Source organism: Betta splendens, chromosome 3, assembly GCF_900634795.4.
Source record: "Betta splendens chromosome 3, fBetSpl5.4, whole genome shotgun sequence".
Lineage (NCBI taxonomy): Eukaryota > Metazoa > Chordata > Actinopteri > Anabantiformes > Osphronemidae > Betta > Betta splendens.
This window is the reverse complement of record NC_040883.2, coordinates 15,789,985-15,811,668: the sequence shown is the minus strand read 5'-3', so window position 1 is coordinate 15,811,668 and position 21,684 is coordinate 15,789,985. Positions and strand designations below refer to the sequence as shown.

Below are 21,684 nucleotides of genomic sequence, written 5' to 3'. Positions count from 1 at the left end.
GACTGATATACCTAAATGAAGCGTTTCTGTAGTATAAGCTTTAATATTTTTAATATTCTTCAGATAGACTTTTTTTTGCCAGCGCCCCACATTGGTGCAGGGATGGGTTTGGTAAGTTTGTCTAGCACACTCAAGCTGGTTGAGCACTTGAGCACATGGGTCTATCCATGCTGTTAATAGATGAACATGCTGAAACAGACATGCTAATGAATACAAATATTTACATGCATGTTAAATAACAGACAGACAGACAGACAGACAGATCTACACTTAACTTCTATCTTACAGTTGCAGAGCCCGTACCTCCTTCCATCATCTGTTTGCTGGTCTTGCTCGTCTGATGCTAATTGCATGAACTCCTTGATTGCTCTGAGTAACCTTTGAGTTGGATCTTCTGGTCGCGTCACTCCATCTGTCATGGACTCATTGCTGTTTCTGAAAATCCACTTGTTTAGATTGGATCAAATCTGATGCGATTGTTCATTATAAAAGCTAACTTGCAGTTACATTCTTATATACACCTCTCAAGATCATTTCAACAGTCTCTAGAAATAATTATAAATATATTAAACCTGTCAGACACAAGTAGGAGTTATCTATATTTTTAGGAACAATGTCACAGTTCTCACCTGGATGGAGCTGCCTGTGAGATTTGGCAAATCATCAGTGCACAGGCAAGAAGATGCATCCAGAGTTTTAGCATTATTACGGTTCCCTGTGGAAAGAATTTAATAAGAACTGTTGCAAGGAAAAACACTTTTGTGACATAACGTTGCATAACATTCCATAATATTATCGAGACAGTTTCCTATTTTCTTAATCTCATCATCTCCCTCTCATTCCTTTGCTGTTGTGGCCTATGAAGACAGAGACGTGGAAGTGTTATTAGGGCTATGCTGATCCTGGAGGCTTTGCCAGCAACCACAACAGAAGCTCTGCCCCGCAGCAGAAATAGCAGATATCATAAAACAAGCAGTATCTACTAGCAACCAGTACAGGTGACTATGCAAGGGTTCCTGTGATAATGACAACATCGTTTGTACTATTAACATCCACTGACCATCATATGTACTCACCGTAGGGTTAGAGATCTCCTGGTAATTACGAGTGAAATCACAGACTCACTTGTGCATCTGCTGAGCGCTCACAAACTAGAGGACTTTTTTATATGTTTCCCATGGGTTTCGGTTTCAACTGAACAACCACTGGACCATAGTCTATTGGCCAGTCAAGTGATTTACCTCAAGCTACTAACCAATCAGAAGTCCTGCATCGCTTACAGCAAAGCCAATAAGAGAGTGTAAGTGGGTATTTAACACAGTGAGACAGAAAAAAACGACACTCACGAGACCGACCTGCATCTGCAGTTGTTTGTATGTTCAGTATAACCTCATATTAACAAAGACTGTAATATTTTTCAGTCATACTTTATACTTGATTTTGGAAACAGCCTTGGATTCATACACTTGTGATGCATTTGCTACAGACAGACACGGTTCATTAAGAAAAAATTAGCACATTCACAGAACTGCAAGTCAGTCAGTGGGTGCTGTCTTTACAAAGATCAAGATTCAAGATTCAAAAAACTTTGATCGCTGTCACAGTTGGAGGTACAGTACACACAAGATTAAAAAAAGGATGCTAACACATCTACACACACTCACATCTAATTACTAGCTAAAGTTGTATTATACTGTACATGTTATTGCCCGGATGAAGATCAACCTTTAAAGACAGAGGAGCAGTTGTACAGGCTGATGGCTCCGGTAGGAAGGATCTCCGATGGCGTTCTGTGGAGCACCTAATACTGATCAGCCTCTGGCTGAAGGTGCTCCTCTGTCCAGCCACTCACTGTGTAGGGGGTGGAGGTGTTGTCTAGGATAGAGAGGAGTTGGACCAGCATCCTCTCTCAGCTACAGCATGTAGGGGGTCCAGCTCCACCCCCAGAACAGAACCAGCCCCTCCTGATCAGTTTGTCCTGCCTGTTGTTTAAACATGACACATGTGTTTAACGTTTCCATAATATGGTCTCTGCAGGAATCTAGGGAGGGGGCAGGACGTCTGTCAGCAGATTGTCTGAACAAATCTGCAGAGGCCATTTGAGGCCCCTGAGAAAAAGTCTTTCCAGCTGCATCAGCAGTAAGGAACAGCTGGATAGACTTCATGACTAATGAGAAGCCAGTCGTGAATAACTGATCACACAGCAAGTACAAGTGTAATATTCAGCGCATCTCCCATCATTTTCTAAGACTGTGATTTGGGCAACAAATATATATTAGTAAATATATAATAAATCATGTTTTGATGAATATTTTGACAAGCGTGTATTTGACTGCAAGTCTGGACTTTGACACACGCCCTAACCTTTAACCTCTAACCTGAACCCAACCTTTAACATGTTGAGTTGAAGGAACCAGCAGCAGCTCTTGGTTTACCAGGGCTGCTCCTATTTACCTAAAGCTAAGTCAAATCTGACCTACAAGACCTGTGTAAAGCATCTGTAAAATGACTTTTGCAATCACATCAATGGATCACTTTATTGTCAGCTTGGCGATGTGCATTAGTGAAAGGCTTTTCCAAACACTGTGAGATCACTCTTTGTGTTTTTTTTGTTAAATCTCTTCCAGTTTGAGAGCCCTGTAGCTTAGATCCTTCACTGATCCACAGCCGCATTGTGACAGGTTTCATAGCGTCTGCCTGCAGCAGGATGGTGGGACCGGCCAGGTTATCAAGGAGGTCCTGTTTTTCTGGGCACTGACCCCAGATGATGCCTGCTGTTCTGTCTGCACATGCCTCCAATCGCTGATAGTGCTCAGACTCTGGCTTTCACCCTCTGGTATTTGGTTTATGTTGATTTGCATTTTTAAACCTCTTGTAGTTTGCTTTTCCTACCCTTCTGCTTTATCAGAGTTGTGAGACAGGTCTTCCTTGGAAAATATATTTGTTCTGTGCTCTGCCTTAAACCGGAATTACTCAGTGGCATCACCCAAAGTTCCGCTACCTGGAAATACCTAGAAAACAGAATTCATTGCACAGTAGTTTGAACATCTCGTTTATTAGCTGTACGGTTTCCAAAGTGCTTAAAACAACACAACACAATTCAGTAAAGAAAAGTCGATTGTCACATGCAAACCACGTGAATAAATCATAAATGAACTATGTTTGAGTTCTGTGAATTAAGAAGGAAAACGACTAGATCGATTTTTACTAATAAAACACCGTGTTTCTGTTAATTCTTCACTTGCAATTCGCCAAAACGCTGCAGCTTTTTCCGCGAGCTTCTGTAACAGGAAAGAGACGTTCGAGGTTTAAGTTGCGCGCGATTTAGTCCCGGTTGCGCGGGAACAACGGTGTTGATGTTCCTTCTCCGTGTCAACACAGTTACGAGATATTTAAATAAAAGAATTATCATTGTTAAGCAGTGCGTGGGCAATATGCGCCGTTTATGCGCCTTTATCGCAGTTATAGAATCATCAATTCCAAAACATGGATATTTTTACACGTAAGGCAATATGATTAGGAGGGGCCAAAACCCCTCCTAATCATTCCGCAAATCCCTCTCCTCATCACCAGAAGTGGATCGAGCGCAGATCAAGGTTCGCCGACAGCTGACTGGCCAATCTCGGGCTTGGAGGCGGGGGATGGACGTGTGCAAGATGATACATATGTGCGCGAGCCCGTGCGAGGAGAAGGCTTAGTCAGCGGAGGCAGTCAAGCAGCGAGAAGATGGTTTCAATTAAAGCGCCGCGGCTGGTGCCGGCGTCGTCCGCGCAGGCTCTGCTCGCCCTGGGCAGTCTGACCGTCGTGCTGCTCGCTGTCCTGCTGCTCCGCCAGCTCGTCAAGCAGAGGAGGCCCCCGGGGTTCCCTCCGGGCCCGTCTCCCATCCCCGTGATAGGCAACATCTTCTCACTGGCCACGGAGCCGCACGTCTTCCTCAAGAAGCAGAGTGAAGTTCACGGACAGGTAACGGGGCGCTTAAAGGAGATCTGCGAACGATGCCGTGCGTGACCTGAAAGATAAGAGATGTTTCGGCCTTTCGTGACACACATCCCGCGCACGCACGCGCGCGCACGCACCGGGAAGGAGTTATGAAACGAACAAAAGCGACTCGCCCTAACATCTGGCGACCCGCGGGTTCAGTGTGGGAGATTAGCCGGCAAATCAGGGGCTCCTAGAGCTTCAAGCCTCCTCCCTGAAAGACATATAAGGGCAGTCTGACTTCCTTTTAGCGACACAATGCATGTTCCATTGTTAAACACTGCAGGCAACGCTGGACGTTTGTTCAGATGACCTAGAGCTTTTAATGGGCTGAAAGGGGAACCGACAGCCAGCTGATGATGATGATGATGATGATGATGATGCACTAGAGAGTAGTGACAAATGCCATGAACTGGTGCTACAACACTACCGCGCTCACGTTCTTCTGTCTGTAATGTGTCCCCTCCAGATTTTCAGCCTGGACCTGGGTGGCATCCTGACTGTTGTGTTGAACGGATACGACTGTGTCAAGGAGTGTCTCTACAACCAGGGCGACGTGTTCGCTGATCGACCGTCGCTGCCTTTGTTCGAGAAAATGACCAAGATGGGCGGTGAGAAGCAGCGATAGGCGAGCGGTGCATGCAGAAATGCACGATCCAGGTGATTGTTCTGTTCTCATGTCCTCCATCCCTGTCACCCACAGGGCTTCTTAACTGTAAATACGGCAAAGGTTGGGTGGAACACCGTAAACTGGCCTCCAACTCCTTCCGCTACTTCGGCAGCGGCCAGAGGCTGTTCGAGAGGAAGATCTCAGAGGAGAGCATGTTCTTCGTGGACGCCATTGATGAGCACAAGGGGAAACCCTTCAACCCCAAACACCTGGTGACCAACGCCGTGTCCAACATCACCAACCTGATCATATTCGGGCGGCGCTTCACCTACGACGACCACAACTTCCGGCACATGATGGAGATCTTCAGCGAGAACGTGGAGCTGGCGGCGAGCGGCTGGGCCTTCCTCTACAACGCCTTCCCCTGGCTGGAGTACGTGCCCTTTGGGAAGCACCAGAAGCTTTTCCACAACGCGGCCGAGGTCTACGACTTCCTGCTGCAGGTCATAAACACTTTTTCACAGGGCCGGGTGGCCCACGTGCCTCGCCACTACGTCGACGCCTACTTGGATGAGCTGGAGCAGAGTGCGGACGACCCCACGTCCACCTTCTCCCACGAGAACCTCATTTATTCGGTGGGCGAGCTCATCATTGCTGGCACAGAGACAACCACCAACACCCTGCGCTGGGCCATGCTGTACATGGCTCTGTACCCCAACGTCCAAGGTTAGTTGTGATAGGAACGTCCCCCCAACGCACCGACATTTCATTCTGAGACGCATGTTGACGCGTGGCTTGTGTTCCGTAGAGCGGGTGCACAGGGAGATCGACGGCGTGCTGACCAACGGGAGGCCGCCCACTCTGGAGGACAAACACAGGATGCCGTACGTGGAAGCGGTCCTTTACGAGGTCCTTCGCTTTTGCAACATTGTGCCGCTGGGGATTTTCCGCGCCACCTCCCAGGATGCCACCGTCAATGGCTACACCATCCCCAAAGGCACCATGGTGATCACGAACCTCTACTCGGTGCACTTCGATGAGAAGTACTGGAACGACCCCGGCGTTTTCTCACCCCAGAGGTTTCTGGACAGCAATGGCAATTTTGTGAGGCGCGAGGCCTTCCTTCCCTTTTCCTTGGGTGAGTTCTGTGTTTACCAGTCACGCCTCGTACAACATCTCCAAATTCAGTGTGCCTCATATTTGACATTTTGCATGGGTCTGAATGAAATCGTGCTTTCTCCCCTCCAGGCAGGCGGCAGTGCTTGGGTGAACAGCTGGCTCGAATGGAAATGTTCCTCTTCTTCACCACGCTGCTGCAGAGGTTCCACCTGCAGTTCCCCCCAGGAGCGGTTCCCACCGTCGCTCCCAAACTGGGCATGACGCTGCAGCCCAAGCCCTACTCCATCTGCGCCGTCCGCAGGCAGCAAAAGGTTCACTGTCCTGGAGACACTCCGCATTGCCAGTAGGTCATCTGCAGCTCGTTCAGCTGCGGCAGCCGTGATTTCAGCTATTTGCACAGAGCTGCGAGCGCACGGCACAGGTGCATAGAACTGTGTGGGTCTGGACCGTCGTCTGAAGCTCTGCTCTCTCACAGTGTGTCCAAAGGACTGAGTCACTGCGGTGGCTTTACATGCGGTCAGAGCATGTAATGCTTCTTTTGTTTTTCCAGTAGCTGACAAAATATCTTACTGAGCAGTTTGCATGTTTGCACACTTTTAGGACTTGGTGCCGAGTTCTCTGCAACTCAGAGTTCTTCTGAGCCCCAAAACTGAAATGTCTATGAACGCTGGAGCAGCAGCATGAGTGTCAATGATTGACAGTAAGTTCACCTACGATAGCCTTTGCTGGACGGCTCCAGGTCAGACGAATGACACTAGTGATTAGAACGTGGAACAAAAAGGGACTAACAGACTTTCCAAGAAAGCTCTGGACTCTGCGTTTTGGTGCTGATCGCGGGCCAAACTTCATGTCATGTGGACTGACTCTGACCTCTCCTCCGAGCGCTCCATGAACAGTCGTTCTCTTGAAGGGCAAACGCTGCCTGGTGGATTTCTGAAAACTATGCAACACTGGTTTCTGCTAAAAGGTGCTTATCAGTACAAACAAGGTACTGAGTGTTTGTGTGTGGGGATAGTGTTTGTTCTTTTTGTAATACTGGTGTGTGGTTATGTTTCCTTTTTCGTATTCATAAAGTTTTTCATAAGATACTGAAAGTGTGTTGTTGTTCTTCTACTCAATATCTCAGAATTCTTGTTTTATTGTACATATTATGTTATATTAACAGTACAGCATCATTAAATGGACAGGACACTTCTATGTCTGTAAAGACTTGCATGAGCCAACGTGATATTTTTTAGAATGTAAAAACTAAGTTTGTGATGGTGAAAAGCAGCAATTAGTCAACTATGTTCCACATTCAGCTGATTGGACGATATGTGGAGCAGCTTAAATGGATGGTTTGCCACTAGGTGGAGCAGCACATGAAGCACAGCGCTCCATTATGCCCATCACTCAGGTTCTAACGTTGTTATTCGGTCCTCAGGCTGCACCAGGGGGTGATTTCTAAAGCAGCTAAATACTGAGAAAAATCAAAACAGTCATGTGTCACAAAACCAAAACATTGAGCTTAAAGACTCAATGAGCTGGAAACTGATGTAATGTACCTGATACAGGGATGGGGGAGGTTCAGGTGAGATCCTTTGTCTCGGTTTATTGGGAGCATGGACAAAAAATGTTTAGTGAAATCACACAGAGACACACAGACAGTGAAAAAGCATTTGATGAGAAGTGCTGATGCTTCAGGGACGGAGTTTTACTGCAGCCATAAATAAGAGAATATCCGTTGCCCCTACAATGTAGATAAGGGTGAATGGTTACATTAAACAGATGTATGTATACTGATGCCACATGAGAGTAACACCTTTTATAGGTGTGTTTATGGCACAATCATCACAGGACAGTGATTTGGAGGAGTGCACGGTGACAAGAAGGAAAGTTAATGAGCCAGAATGTGAGGTCGGGACCTACGAGGGCTAAAGGACCCAGTGGAGGAGAAAACGGACGCCATACACGGCTAAACGCACACGGCTCCGTCCTGAGTCCAACCGTCTACTGCACGTTAGGCCCAGTCTGACACAAGGAAAAGTAGTCGGACGAAGAACAGGAGAGACTGAAACCGAGTGCAGAGCCTAAACACCTAGTTGCCCAGTTCATCACCTGCAAAGAGAAGAACCCTAACGTACCACATGTCAGCTATGTGTAGAAAACGAATGCATTCATTTCATTTAAAAATATATATTTATATGCTCTTAGTCTTTTGTACAGTGGCGAAACACTTGTTTGGTATTAAAATGTGCACACGTGAGTCTACGTTTGTCTTTAAACATACATGTTTAGATTTAACTCGAGATTAATCAGGAGGCAAAGGAGCGAAGCCCCAAGTCTGCCCTCCTGTCAATAAAACCTCGTCTTCTAGTGGAATGCCAAGAGTTTGAGGAGACAAAAATAGAAAACTAGTCGTTTTTTTTAAACTGCCACATCAAATGAGTGAACTGAAACCCTGGATACTCTTTTAACACTGGCCAATAAAACAGAAATAAATAAAAGGTGGATGAGCTTCGAGACGGAATATGACATTCTACAATGTGTGAACACAATAAACATTGGCTAGAATACTGGAAATTTGTACAAAGTGTTGTGTTTCTGCAGAGGCAGGTGCTTGGAGTCTGCTGATGATCAGGAAAAGAGGTTTTCTCCAGCGAGGTTGTAAAAATGTCATGCAAACTGTGCATGAAAAGCCCAGAGACACGTCGTGTAAAATCCTCCAACGGAGGATTTGTTTGGAGTCACGTTGTCCATTAACAGATTACAAACTACTTCAGTCACCCAGATGTTTTAATTTTCTTAGCTTTTAAAGTGTATTTCATATTAATGACACAAATTCTTGCAAAATAATTATTTAACTTCGTGTGAATCCTGAGTAACCTTTAAAAAATACTTTGACTTAAAACAGGAAAAATGAATCCATTCACTGAAACAGCTCTCCTGATCTGAGCGCGACACGTTCAACGCCGGAGGACATTTTCCATGATTAACAACCAACCAATGCTGAAAGGACACGCAGACATACACACAAATTACAACCTAAAATAATTAAAGATGTGCTCTCTTTCTCCGGACGCATTCTCTCCGTCACATTCCTGCCAAAAATATTCACACACACAAACAAAACAAAACAGAGAATTAGATTAAAAAAAAAAAAAAAAAACAGGTGGTACACATGAGTAAAAGCATCAAAAATGATGCAGATATAATGCTATTAATCAGTCAACATTTCAATAATGTCTCTGTGACTGAGTCTGATACAGTGTTTCGTGTCACCAGCAAGGAGAGAACTAGGCTCTGGGCCAATATGGACTCAGTAAAGGTTTAGACAGGCACATTTGATATATATATATGTATATATATAATTCAAAAATATACCTGACAATGAGGCTGAAAAAGTCACAGACTCTTGTCTTTCACGGTTTTAATCTGTTCACTTTGGTAAAGGGTTTAATCACTTCATGGACGCCGCTTACTTCTCTTTTGCCCTCTGGCTTTTCCTTTTAAATAGGAACGGCTTGGTACCTAAGGGAGGCGTCGGCGCCTCACGTTCAAGGCAGCATCACAGGAGCTCAAGTTCCCGCTGGACGCGGACTTGTCTTCCGCACCGTTCGCCTGCAGTCCCGGTGCCCTCTGTCTGGACTCGACGCTCCGTGGGGTGAAAGTGCATAGGAGTTGGCTCCCACCGTTGCAGCAAGGACCCGCTCACAGTAGTAAGGCCGTTTTGTTTCTCCGAAAACAACGTGACGGTGTAAGCGTCTGAATGTCTGCACAGTGACTCTTTCTGTGTGTGTGTGTGTGTGTGTGTGTGTGTGTGTGTGTGTGTGTGTGTGTGTGTGTGTGTGTGTGTGTGTGTGTGAGTGAGGGAGCGTTATTCGTTTTATGTGCATTAGTCAAACGGCTGCATGTTTCCCGTGTTCGTCAGAAAAAGGCAGGTGGTCACGGGACTCGTGCTACCGCCTTGTCCCCTCTCTCACGCGTGTCTGTTGGTCCCGCGGCCTCCTGCTACTGACGCTCCTCTCCCTCCTCCTCCTCCTGGATGACCTGGATGTCGTCCGACGGCGAGCTGGGCAGAGTGGGAGGCAGGCTGTCCAGCGGCTGCTGCTTGCCGTGCTCCTTGCTCTTCTCCTCCTCCTCGATGATCTTCTTCCACACCTTGTGGTTCTCCGTCAGGTGCTGCATGATGCTGCAGAACAGCCGGCGGCGGCGGCGGCGCTTGCCCCTTTCTGCAACGGACAACAGGAGAACACGCGTTCACAACAAACCCCCGCTCGCGTGGCTTCCCGGTGACCTACGGGCGTCACGGCTTACTTGGTGCCAGCTCGTCGTCTAGCTCGTCTTCTTCGTCCTCGTCTTCATCTGTGTCCGTGTCCACCTGGCCGTCCTCGTCGCCTTCGTCTAACTTTGATTCATTGATCCAGTAGCCGGGGAGCAGGCCGGCAGCGTCGTAGGAGTTACACAGCGGCCCTACAATGTGTGTGATGAAGGACTCCTGCAGCTTGGCCAGCTGTGGGGAGGAGCGGTCCATGAAGGGGCTGATGGGTAGCCCCAGCCCAGACTCCTCATCGCCCTGCAAACACAAAGCATGTCAGAGTAGAAACAAAGTGCTGTGACCTCTTTATTTTTATTTATTGTGTGAGATTGACCGTCATGACAGAACTCGGTTGGAAGCACAAATACCAGCAATACTGGCAGCCAGCGATCAGACTACTCTCTACCTAGACTAGTCTCTACCTGCTCATAAAACTCATTGACGATGCCTTCGGTCCACTTGAGGTGCAGGTCGCGAACTTTGGCTGGTCCGTTAATGTCGGCCAGCTTGATGCACACTTGGCACACGAGCAGCCTGTCGTTCTCATTGGTCCAATCAATTCCTGGACTGTTCACATCATTCACCTGGTAGCAAACAATGACACGAGGATGCTCAAATAGAATCAACCATGTTCATCTTTTATGTTTCAGTGAACAGATAATCATCTGCTCTGATCAGACCTTGGCATTGAACTCAGCCAGGAAGTCAAAGTGCTTCTTGAGGTCTGTGGCCAGTATGGCCTCGATGACGAGGAACCGGAATCGCTTGAACTCCACGTGGTCCAGGTTGACGAGGAAGTTGAACTCGGGCTGGGACAGGTAGAGGTTCCAGGCAGACGCAGCGTGGTGGTTCTCCAGCACCGAGCGGTCGTTGTACAGCACTGCCTGCGTCACAGAGGAGAGGAGATGATGAGGAGGAAGGATGGCACACTTACAGAGCCGGTGCTTCCTCTGAAATAGCAGCTGTAAACCTTCTTACATAACGCGTCTGCGTGTGCGTTACACAATTTGTAATGGATTTAAAAATAGCCAGCACTCAATAAGATAAACAGGGAATGGAGGTATGTGGTTATGAAAGCGGGACGGTAACAGGCTCAAGTTTTACCTTAAGATCCGTTTAACAGATACGGTGATTGTCAGCGTCACCACAAATCAATGGGTTCAGGGTTCCCGTTCTGTTAAACCGTTTTCCTGGGACTTCCACAGAACCCAGACACGCTGAGTGCTATCACTGGACATGTTGTGAAAATACAATATTTGAACTGGGGCACGCAGTCACCCACCTCTGGACAGCAAACAATGATGGCCTGCGCATTAATTAAGCAGAACCCTACTTTAGGTTTATTCTAAAAGTAAAATGTTGAACTGCATAGTTAAAAATTAACTATTGGTTTAGAAAAACAAAACCTTGTTTCAGTAAAGCCGTGTTCAGTGACACCAACGTCGACTGTCAGACGGTGCCTCGTGAAGGTTAAAACCAGTCTGTACCGCGAGCAAACACGCATATCTGTGTGGCTGCTGATGAGCTGCTTGACCACTGATAACTATTTGTGACAAGTCTTCCTGTGGTTGAGTGCAAGCAGAGGCAAATGAAGCGTGCAGACGCCACCAGGGGCCTCTCAGACAGACTCTGTCACTGCTTCAGGGACCCAGACGCTTGAGTCTGTGTTTATACGCTGCACTCGGGGAAAAGACATCAGCTGTGTTTGCTCTTGCTGCGCTGACCTTGGAACAATCAGCCTCCCTGACAAGCCAACAGCTCTAAAGTAGAGGGATACAGGCTAATACATGAGCAAGTGACGAGTCAACAATCATTTAGTATATTATTAATCAATTGTCTCCAGGTCTGAGAAGATTTCAAACAATAATATGCAACAAACAGCTGTGACTTGTATATGAATCCACTTCACTGTAGGTTACTCAGCCTCCATTACGACACTGTTTTACTAAAAACACAGGCGGCTGCTTGTTGTTACCTGAGGTGCATTAGTGGCTACTAGAAAGGCATTCGTGCGACCAGGGTGGTCATAGTCGTGCATTGCAGCTGCTACATAAAGGGCCATGAGCTCAAGGGCAGGTATGTTCCACGCCAGGCAGCCGTAGCTGTCGTCTGAAATCGAGGAGCTCTTGGAGGAGGCGTAGGATATCCTGCCTGGAGAGATCCCACTATCCGAATCTGGAAAACGACAACAAGCCAGACACGTGTCAGTGGATGTCAGAGATGGAGGACGAGCCCGACCGACACCGTCTGAGTCAAATCTGCACCGAGCTGCAGCGTTTACGCAAACACTAGATTAAACACGCACAGTGAAGGACAGAGGCTCAATGGTAAATATTCTTCCCATTTATTGAATCCCATTCATCAATTTCTGTGCCTAAGTGTCTGTGCACTCTTATCAAGTGGCAGCTGTTCTTGCTGCCTCAGTGGGAAACTGCAGGAGATAAGCTGCAGATCATTTTTCTAGAGTTACAATATCGTCAGCAAAGATGAGCCCAGACATCAGCCAGAAACACTGACTTTGACGGGTCAGCAAATAATGAGCGGTCCGCGTCAGGCGTTCACCTGTGTCACTTCCTGTCACATGCTCGCTGTGGATCTGCTGGAACCCCGGGATTGGTCGGGTCGTCAGGTACCAGACGGCGTGCAGCACATCGGTAGCGTGGACCCGGTTGTGATCTGCAGGTTTTCAACCAGTCACACGTTCAGCGCTCAACTACATCACAAAACTACGAACACACAGAGAACAAAGCCGGACTCCCTTCAACAATTCACAGTGTTAGTACTCACAGGGAATGTCCCTGTAGCCATTTTCCAGAGCACAGAAGAACATCATGAACTCCCTCACGGGGATTTTGAAAATTTCAAACAGACACGTATCCTGGAAAAGCGTGTATGTCACCTGGGGGAAACACGAGTTTCAGTTTCACTGAAATCAATCAGAAGAGGACAGACGTGCCAATTAGCACACAGCTCCAGCAGATGGTGGTACTGACATAGCTGAGGATCCGTCCCGTCTTCCCTCCTGTTTTGTCCACCAGGTCAAAGATCTGGAAGTTCCAGGTGTTCATCCTCTCCATGAGAGCCTTGTGGTCCTCCAGCATAGGATCTAGTCTGAACTCCTGCTCACCCTGAGTTATAAAAGTCATAAAATTAAGTAAGCTCAGAAATGACACATTATCTCAACAAGCATTATTGAAAACAAACTACACTACAAGAGAATTCACATCTACAATACAATAAAGCTTTTATAATAAAGAAGTTGAATCCAGATGGATCATTTGTTTGTTGAGCAAAGTGGAGCTGACAGTACAGATGGAACGCTTGCGCCACCTGCTGTGCTGCAGGACTAAGTACTAAGAGGCGCTCACACCTCGGTTTCCTGAGTCGGCTGGTCTGCGCTCCTCTCCTTCTCGTCTACCTGTCCCTGGTTCCCTGCATCATCCGTCCTTCCATCGCCACACACGCCCACCTCCACACTCTCCTCCCTGATCAGAGGCTCTCCTGTGAACTCCAGTCCTTCGACTGCTGCATACACACGTTAAAAAGCAGATAAATCACACGTGCACATATCAAAAGCTTTATGCATCGATATATGACTTTAATGTGTTTTACTTCAGCCTTGACCTGTCTTGTTAAGTCAAACAGCAACAGTAGTCAGGCACACAACACACTACGCCAAACTGCGTTTCTGAGCACCGGCTTTCGTCACAGTTAGAGTCCAGCGGGGGCGGCACTAACGCCGTCAAACGACTCTTGAAGCAGCGTGCCCTAAACCTAAATGTGGCTACCTGAACGCCTGCGGTGAGCCTCGCTGGTAAACGGTGGGTGAGAGTCCCCTGGATCACAGCTGGAAACCCCCTTGAACATCTGACGACCACAACTACGTCGAACAGACGCCGCAAATAGTTTAGAACTTTCAAATCAAAAGAAAGTATGAGATCAAGATAACGTGCCACTTCCGTCTCGCTTGCCTCACCTGGTGCAGAGAGGGAGGCTGGAGCCACGGAAATCAGACGAGCCCAGGGAGTAGCCCAGGGGCTTGTGCAGGTTTAGGTTGACGCTGGGCTTTGTCAGGAAGTCCGCCGTGTCAGGGAACTCCACAGGGGATCTGGTCACGAGCGATGACGATGAGCCTCCTATAGCGGGAGGACTGTGGTTGGGTGAGGTGACCGGGCTCAGGCAAGGAGATGCGCCTGGACAGGACACGCGTGTGAACATGGGCCACTGACTGAACGGCTGCATGCACGGGCAGCTGCAGGGTCGACGCTTACCTGCTCTCCTGGGCCCTACGTGGTATGTGAGCGTGACAGAGGACGACCTCTGCTTGGGAATGGTGAGCAGGTTTGCATTGGGCCCATTGGACAGACCTGAGCTGGAGCACAAAACACACGCATTCAAACACCCGTGCAATGAAAACTATGAATACCCACTCATTGGACATCATCTGTTTCCCAAAGAGCTGAAGTCCACGGCCCACAACACCCTCTGCCGACATGTGTAGTCCTGCGATGCCCTCTAGTGGAGACGAGGCGACATAACATGTCCCTGTTGCCTTTCTAAGTGTGTAGCAAGTGAATTGTACAAATCATACAAGAACAGTTAAAGAACCTTATTTCATGTCAGAGAAACAGCATGTAAACAGTTGAGACTGACTCTGTCATATGTGTTCTGTGTCTCTACTTCTATTATTCCATTACTAAGTGGTAACATCTGCTTTTGGTTTCACTACACCAGCTAAAACCCACACAGGTCTAACAGGTCTGTTTTTTCACAGCAAAAGCAGTTGAAAACTTTTCTGCTTATTTGGTTTGTGCCTCAGTTGTTTTAGTTAAAATGTTTTTTTAGCACCTGACTTTAAAGCCGTCGCATATATTTACTCTTTTCTCCTTTTCTCGACTTATGACGTACGGAGCAGGTTTTGCGGGTTTCAAGCTGATTCTGCAGGCTGCACTCTTAATCTTAGTCTCTCAGTTCTGTGCAAACAGCTCCATACCACAACAAAGGCAGTGGGTCAAAGCTGCAAGCAGCTGTTTTCGTTCACAGTTCGATGAGAATTAAAGAATGAAAAACGCTGTAATGAAAACAAACATACTGGATACAATAACTGTTTTTTATCATATTTAATGATATTATGTCTGTAGTGCAACCTGAAGTCTGCTCTGGCAACATAATCATGATATTTGGCAAAAAACATCCTTCAATTGAGATTCAGCTCAGTTTATTTGTTATGTGCACGTTGATGCTCAGTCACCAATGCAAAGAAATGCTTATAGACAAGAAGGAACACTAGAGATATACAAAAAGAGTGTGTAGTGAGGTCAGGAGACAAAAGTAAACTCTGGAAATAGGACAATATTTGCAGTTTTAACCACAGTGTCCAGCTTCTCAGCTCAAGTAAATTTCTCACCTGGTCTTCTCAACCACCAGTGTCTTTAAATTTACTGTGCACAGGTGCTGCTGAGCTGCCTGTGGAGCTGGAGCACAGAACAGCATTAATCTGATCCAGACTTGGACAGATTCAGGGTTTAGGGTCAAGAATAACCCAGATGACGCGCCTGTGTGTGTGTGTGTGTGTGTGTGTGTGTGTGTGTGTGTGTGTGTGTGTGTGTGTGTGTGTGTGTGTGTGTGTGTGTGTGTGTGCGTGCGTGTGTCTGAAGACCCTGTGTGTTTCTGGAGGGTGGTGTTGTGTTGTGCTGGTACCTGGTCAGGTTGAGGTCAGGGTGGGGCCTCTTGCCATTGTTGCGCTCCCAGCGTGAAGAGGCGCCGTCGAGAGGAGGGAGCGCGGATGACGTGGAGGAGGTCGAACTCCGCCGGGGCTGAGGGGTCGGGAGGCTGTTTCTGCTGCTCAAACCCTGATGGGGACAGGAAGTGTCCAGTATAGAGTGATGTTTAGTTATGAGTAACTAGCAACATTAACACATCATAAAGCTATGAGCATGGCTTGACTTTTAACTTTGGCCCTGTTTAGACTGACAACAGTCTGACAGCCGGCTCTAGTTGGGCTCTAGAGGCTCCTTTGGTGCTACAGCTGTTGGCTTGTGTGAGTTTTAAGGCTGACTTACCTTAATGGTTTTCCTGTCCGTCCTCTCCACAGCGTCCTCCACCTCGTCACAGGGATAGAAACCTGGGAAGGGGGTAAAGGGGTTGACCCTGGGGCGGCACGAGCCCGAGAAGGTCCCCATGAGGCTGGACACGCTGCGCAGAGCTGAGACAGTGTGTGGGGACAGAGACGAGTCCGTCAGCAGGTCTGACACCAGGTTCCGGGCCTCGTTGATGACCGACAGGTCCACGCCATTGCCGCTCACCGCTCCCTGGAAGGAGCACACACACATCACACAGATCAGAGAACAGGCCCCCAGAGGCCTTAGAGCCTGAAGCATGTTATTTCAAACACAGTGATAAAGGTTTTAAATGATTTGCCTTCACGTTTTCAGGGAAAGTTTGACGAGTAAAAGTGCTTTAAATGGCAACATTTGCTCTGTGGAAGCAAAAAGTTCAAACAAAACAAAGAATGTCTGATCAAGATAAAAACGTGGAATGAAAACGATTCCAATGTGACTGCAATCACAGTCACAGTCCTACAATTTTTCCCTACAAAAAACATGGGAATAATCTGAACATCCTAGACGTGACCTCTGGACGACCTCTGCTGAGCACAGAGGCCGCTCTGTGAAAGTGTGCTGCTTTAACAAACATGTACATTTGAAACACGAGCGGGTAGAAACACAACACTGACCTGATACTGGGGCTTGTACCACTGCTTCAGATCCCAGTCCCACAAGATCATCTGAAACAGAAAGAAACCCGAGACACACGGCTGTCAGTCAAATGACATCACTGGACGTGTGTGTGTGTGTGTGTGTGTGTGTGTGTGTGTGTGTGTGTGTGTGTGTGTGTGTGTGTGTAGGACATTTTGGCTGGTCCTCAGTTCTTTGAAGGCCTGTTTGAGGGTTAAGATGCGATTTTAGGGCTGAGGTTAGAGTTTTAGTTCTGATTAGAGCAAAGCCTTTAGTTGTGATGGTTAGGGTGAGGGGCATTATGTCAATGGAGGTGTGTGTGTGTGTGTGTGTATGTGTGTGTGTGTGTGTGTGTGTGTGTGTGTGTCTTAGGTACTCGCACAGGACGCCTTTGCATTGTGTTGCCAGCACTGCCGGGGCCCAGGTCAGCTGCAGAGCGCAGGCCTCCCCACGGCCTGAACACAAGCTGGTGTAAGGCCTCACATTACAGACTTCCTGCACCACATGCTCTTTCTAGTACCGATATGCTAATGCCTAGTGTGACAGAGGTGACAGCAGACTGGGGCCCTTCACTGAAAGCAACAGGAAAAAAAAATAAACCGCTGAAACCACCACGGTGCATCTACAATGAAGCGATGAGATCTTATCTGGCTCCAACTACGTCAATTGGCTGCATTTCCACGCTCTGTGTTGGTAAGAAGAGCTCTCACACTGGAGCAGTGTGTAGCTGAAGCCGCTCAACGTTAAATTACACAAAGTAGCTACATGTGAAATAGTTAAGTAGAAGCCTGTCTGAATCTGGAAGCACTTCACTACGTGTAGTTCACGCTTGTGTTTGCTTAAGCCAGGCACTGAAATCTATTCATTTAGCAGCACGACAGAAACATACAATTACATTGTCAGCCACTAGACATCTGCGAACCTGAGGCACATTTGTGAATGCTTCAGATCCAGCTTCCAGGCCTATGAGAGCCACCGTGCAGACTCACTCCTCACCACAAGAGGGAGAGGCACAGAGCATCAAACCTTATTTACCTTATGGACAAACACTCACAACCCCAAGTGGAAACACCTTCTGTCTGTTTTAAACATCTCACACCGGGATCATATGACCAGGAAAACACATAATAAGAGAAGACAAGAGAATATTATTTATAAAAAAGAGGGCCCAAGTTTATTTTCAATCTAAAATACACAATCAACAAAACTACTAAAAAGATCTGTTTTATTCTCCCAATAGAATACTACGCTTCACCTAATGCGTCAAATGGCAGTTAACTATACTGGCTCCACCTCATCTAATCAGCAACTTAGTCACTGCCCATAGTGGGACGTTGGGTGTTTGTCATCAGCATCTGTACAATGCTGCCAAACATTTAATATGGCAAATAAGCCTTGCCATGGCAACCCGACACAGAGGCCGGCAAACAATGCTCCATACACCATGGCAACAGGGCGGCGGGAGACGGCCGGAGGACCGAGTGGTCGGCCTCCTGCTCCATTACAGACGGGAGACGGCGAAAAGGACCGGAGGACGGACAGGATGTCGTCCTGCGGAGGACCGGAGGACGGGCGCGGGTCCAGTCTCTGATCCTGGTCGTACGCGGCGCAGCGTAAAGCAGCATGTGCAGCATCTGTCACCTCAGCGTTACAGAACCACCTCCTCTCTGCACCTCGGCACCAGGAGCAAAACAACACGGACGCTCGTTACTCTTTCACTCCCAACACCAGGACAGCGTGTGCCGGGCATCAGAGGATTTACAGTCCGGGCCTGCTGGAATCTTCCAATCAGCAGGAGATATGTGGTTTTATGGGGTTATAAAAGCAGCACAGGGAAGTGGACACCTGTACTGGCATGTTGGCTGACAAATGACACCCACTGGCCACTACTGGGAACCTCAACCAGCAGCTCTCACAATACCAGGTTATAGGGTCTCACCCTTTAGGCTGAAGCTGTCAGAACCGTGACAGTTGTGGTTGATGGAGTCCGATATGGTAAGAGGTGGTTCTGATTTTTTGGGTCCACTCACTCATTTTTCCCAGTTCGACTCCAGTTCCCTCTGTGACCTGACAGTGCTTGTCTCCTCTTACTGAGGATTCCTAACATGACATCACATACACAGCTGTATCAGAAATAACCAAGTACAAACTGCGTTATAAAACAAAACCTCCATTGATAAAGAAGACTAATTATACATAATTATTGGGGGTAGTGTCTGTTTTTTTTAAAACTATTCTCGAAGGCAGGTACAGAAATAGTCTGACCTGCACGACAGGTCACAGCTCACAGAACCGTGATTCTGTTCCACGCTGTATGCACAGATGTATTAAAATGATTTATTGCGAAGGTATTTCCATACTGTATGTGAAATGATAGCACTGTATTTATAGATGCCTCCACTGATATACAAAGAGAAAGTAAACAGTGTGAGACCCATAAAGACAAACCAGAGGGGAAAAACTGCAAAAACAAAATTATTCTTCACATATATACAAATATTTAGGATGACACAAGTCATAAATATTTCCTAACAGAACTCAATAAACCTGTGCGAGCTATTAGACGACGAGTCAGTTACACCAGTGTGTCATATTAGCTGGGCTCTGACACGGTGGTGTGAGAGGTGCTGGTGATAAAAACATGCTAATAAGAGTGGAGGACGGGGGGAAGGAATCAATGGCGGGCAGGGCATTTGTATGGAGAGGAGTAGGGCACTGCTGACGTCAGTCTGCAGCGACACACACGCACGCGCGCACGCACGCACACACACACACACACGCACGCACACACACACACACACACACACACACACACACACACACACACACACACACACACACACACACACACACACACACGCACACACACACACACACAGCGTCAGCAGCCGTGCACACGCTGATAATGAGAACTGGGCTCTAGCTGTCAAGACACGCACAGGAAGAGGAGAGGATGTGGAGGGAGAACAAGAAAGCACAGTCCAGTGTTTCTTGGCCCGCGTTCAGGAAAGAGAATAATCCAGAGGAGCGGTCTGCAGTGTGTGTGTGTGTGTGTGTGTGTGCCAGGACATTGCTGGGCCTGTAGCATGGCGGCGGAGCTCAGACCTCAGGTTCGGTGCAGCTGACAGACTAGAGGAACCAGCAGATGGTTCCTCTAGTCTGACTGACTCATGCAAACAAACCAAAGATGTTTCCCACTCTCTAATACGGAAAATAGACAGATGACACAATCAACAACACAGTCCACACTTTGTGTTAATTATTAATACTAAATTCAGGAAGTTAAGAAATCACTAAAGCTTGCGCTGTTTATTATAAACTCTTTTACCCAGGGTTGCTCAACTCAGAACTTATCACGGGCAATAAAACCCCTCAATACTCAGAGTTACCAATAATAAATACAGACTGGGTTTGATACGACCCAGTTAAAATAACTATGCTTTGTCCCAGATAACAGTGAACACAAGACGGCTGTAAAGAAGGAGAATAACTACAACGTTGAGCCCAAACCAGAGATAAGGACGTTCACAAGGCCAAACTTTACCCTAATTGTGTGTTTTATGCTGTGGGAGGAGACGCAGCGGCCAGCAGACCCCATGCAACCCACCACAAAACCCATTGACACCTGCAAACAGACCCAACGGGAAAGTCCCGCTTCCTGCAGCGCCTCCGCCCGCCGCCGTCGCCCGGCGCCACGCGACCCGGCAGCGCCCGGGAGGATTCCCAGACCAGACAACGGTGTCATCCCTTCCTGTCACGGCCGCGTCTCCAGGTTCCACTTTGAAGTGCTGCCGCCACGCGACGCCATCGGCTGCTTGGTGCGCTGGCCTGTTTGGCCACAATCCAGTGAATTATGGGAAGACAAACGACGCGGTCAAAAATCCAAACCATTCAAGGAATGGAACCAGTTGGTGGATACGCGACCGATGCCTTGCTCATCTGGTTGTTGAACTTCCTCTAAACCTTCATATCACAACCAACACAAATGGCTGAGAGACAGTTTTAAAACCTATCATTAGCGCCTAATGAAAACATAACGCATCCGTGCTTTAGAGCCAAACATCTGGGCTCTGGCAGCTTCATCACTCTCAGTGTCTGTCCGCTGCTTCTTCAGGTCGCTCCACAGATGTTCTACGTGGTTTGGACGTACACAGACACGTCCAGGAAGCTACTCCCCTCCTGTCCCGGCCATGGGCTGCTGTTTTCATTGTTTACATGATGAGAGGTGCAGCACGGCCTACAGACTCACACCCAGGGAATCCACTAAAGCAGGCGGCTGTGGCTGGAAACAGCTACGTCTGCGCCCCACAGGTCCAGTTTAGTGGAACCAGCGAGGCTTCATTAGGCGTCAACATGGAACGGAAGAGTCTGAGGCGTCATCTGTTCCCGAAGACAGACAGACAAGACCGGACTCATCACCGAAGCATACAGGTGTATCCAGTAAAGCTCTAGAGGCTGGATGTCAAGCCTGAGCTGCCTGAAGGACAGAACTCATAGATTCCTGGATTAGTAGGAGCTGGTTGCTTCCTCATTTTTCCCAACCCTCTAGAACCTCTAGGTTGTTTTGTAGTCCATTTTTAAGACACAAGAACAGCAAACCTGATGAGAAAATTGATTTGCGTGACTTTTTGAAGGCCCTGCAGGGCCACAAAGTGTTTGTTAGTATTTAGTGTAAGGCAACAGGAAAGCGCTGCACTGACGCATTTAACACAAGAAACAAGACATTTATCCTCAGCCATTCATCTTGAACAACCTATTGTTCTCGCTTGCAGTGGAGAATAGGCCGTAAGTGCAACACAGTAATTTATCATTGTTTGGACGCATTGTGTAGCAGAAAATGCTTCGGACGTCATGTGCAGCCAGATAGTGATCAGGACAGATTAACACGAGAAGATGTTTTTCCTGAACGGAGCTGGTGGCCGCGCGTGTTGGTGATCGGACCG

The 21,684-nt window shown here is 47.6% G+C and overlaps 2 protein-coding genes and 1 long non-coding RNA gene across 4 annotated transcripts in view; 1 reads left to right on the top strand and 2 right to left on the bottom strand.

Moving 5' to 3' along the window:
* Positions 1–382: 382 nt before the first annotated feature.
* On the bottom strand, positions 383–3,504 carry LOC114852213 (uncharacterized). Its single transcript, XR_003785328.3, has 3 exons — positions 1,077–3,504; positions 630–715; positions 383–435 (listed from the first exon to the last, which is right to left on the bottom strand). It is a non-coding gene; the product is annotated as an uncharacterized LOC114852213 (long non-coding RNA).
* A 101-nt stretch (positions 3,505–3,605) lies between these two features.
* LOC114851861 (vitamin D 25-hydroxylase) lies at positions 3,606–6,795 on the top strand. Its single transcript, XM_029143703.3, has 5 exons — positions 3,606–3,963; positions 4,448–4,589; positions 4,682–5,314; positions 5,397–5,726; positions 5,837–6,795. The coding sequence occupies exons 1-5, from the start codon at positions 3,727–3,729 to the stop codon at positions 6,052–6,054; spliced, it is 1,560 nt and encodes a 519-aa protein (XP_028999536.1). The 5' UTR covers positions 3,606–3,726; the 3' UTR covers positions 6,055–6,795.
* A 1,669-nt stretch (positions 6,796–8,464) lies between these two features.
* Positions 8,465–21,684, bottom strand: part of pde3b (phosphodiesterase 3B) — a 28,253-nt gene continuing 15,033 nt past the window's right edge. The window contains exons 2-16 of one of the 2 annotated variants that reach the window (XM_029143698.3): positions 16,741–16,791; positions 16,067–16,315; positions 15,705–15,856; positions 14,276–14,376; positions 13,981–14,197; positions 13,793–13,884; positions 13,375–13,529; positions 12,998–13,132; positions 12,792–12,903; positions 12,567–12,680; positions 11,980–12,179; positions 10,685–10,888; positions 10,427–10,588; positions 10,004–10,262; positions 8,465–9,918 (exon numbers count right to left, since the gene is read on the bottom strand). In XM_029143698.3, the coding sequence (XP_028999531.1) occupies positions 9,698–9,918; positions 10,004–10,262; positions 10,427–10,588; positions 10,685–10,888; positions 11,980–12,179; positions 12,567–12,680; positions 12,792–12,903; positions 12,998–13,132; positions 13,375–13,529; positions 13,793–13,884; positions 13,981–14,197; positions 14,276–14,376; positions 15,705–15,856; positions 16,067–16,315; positions 16,741–16,791 (2,424 nt within the window). In that variant the 3' untranslated portion in view covers positions 8,465–9,697. The remainder of the gene's footprint in view (positions 9,919–10,003; positions 10,263–10,426; positions 10,589–10,684; positions 10,889–11,979; positions 12,180–12,566; positions 12,681–12,791; positions 12,904–12,997; positions 13,133–13,374; positions 13,530–13,792; positions 13,885–13,980; positions 14,198–14,275; positions 14,377–15,704; positions 15,857–16,066; positions 16,316–16,740; positions 16,792–21,684) is intronic. The other variant, XM_029143699.3, reaches the window with a different exon arrangement.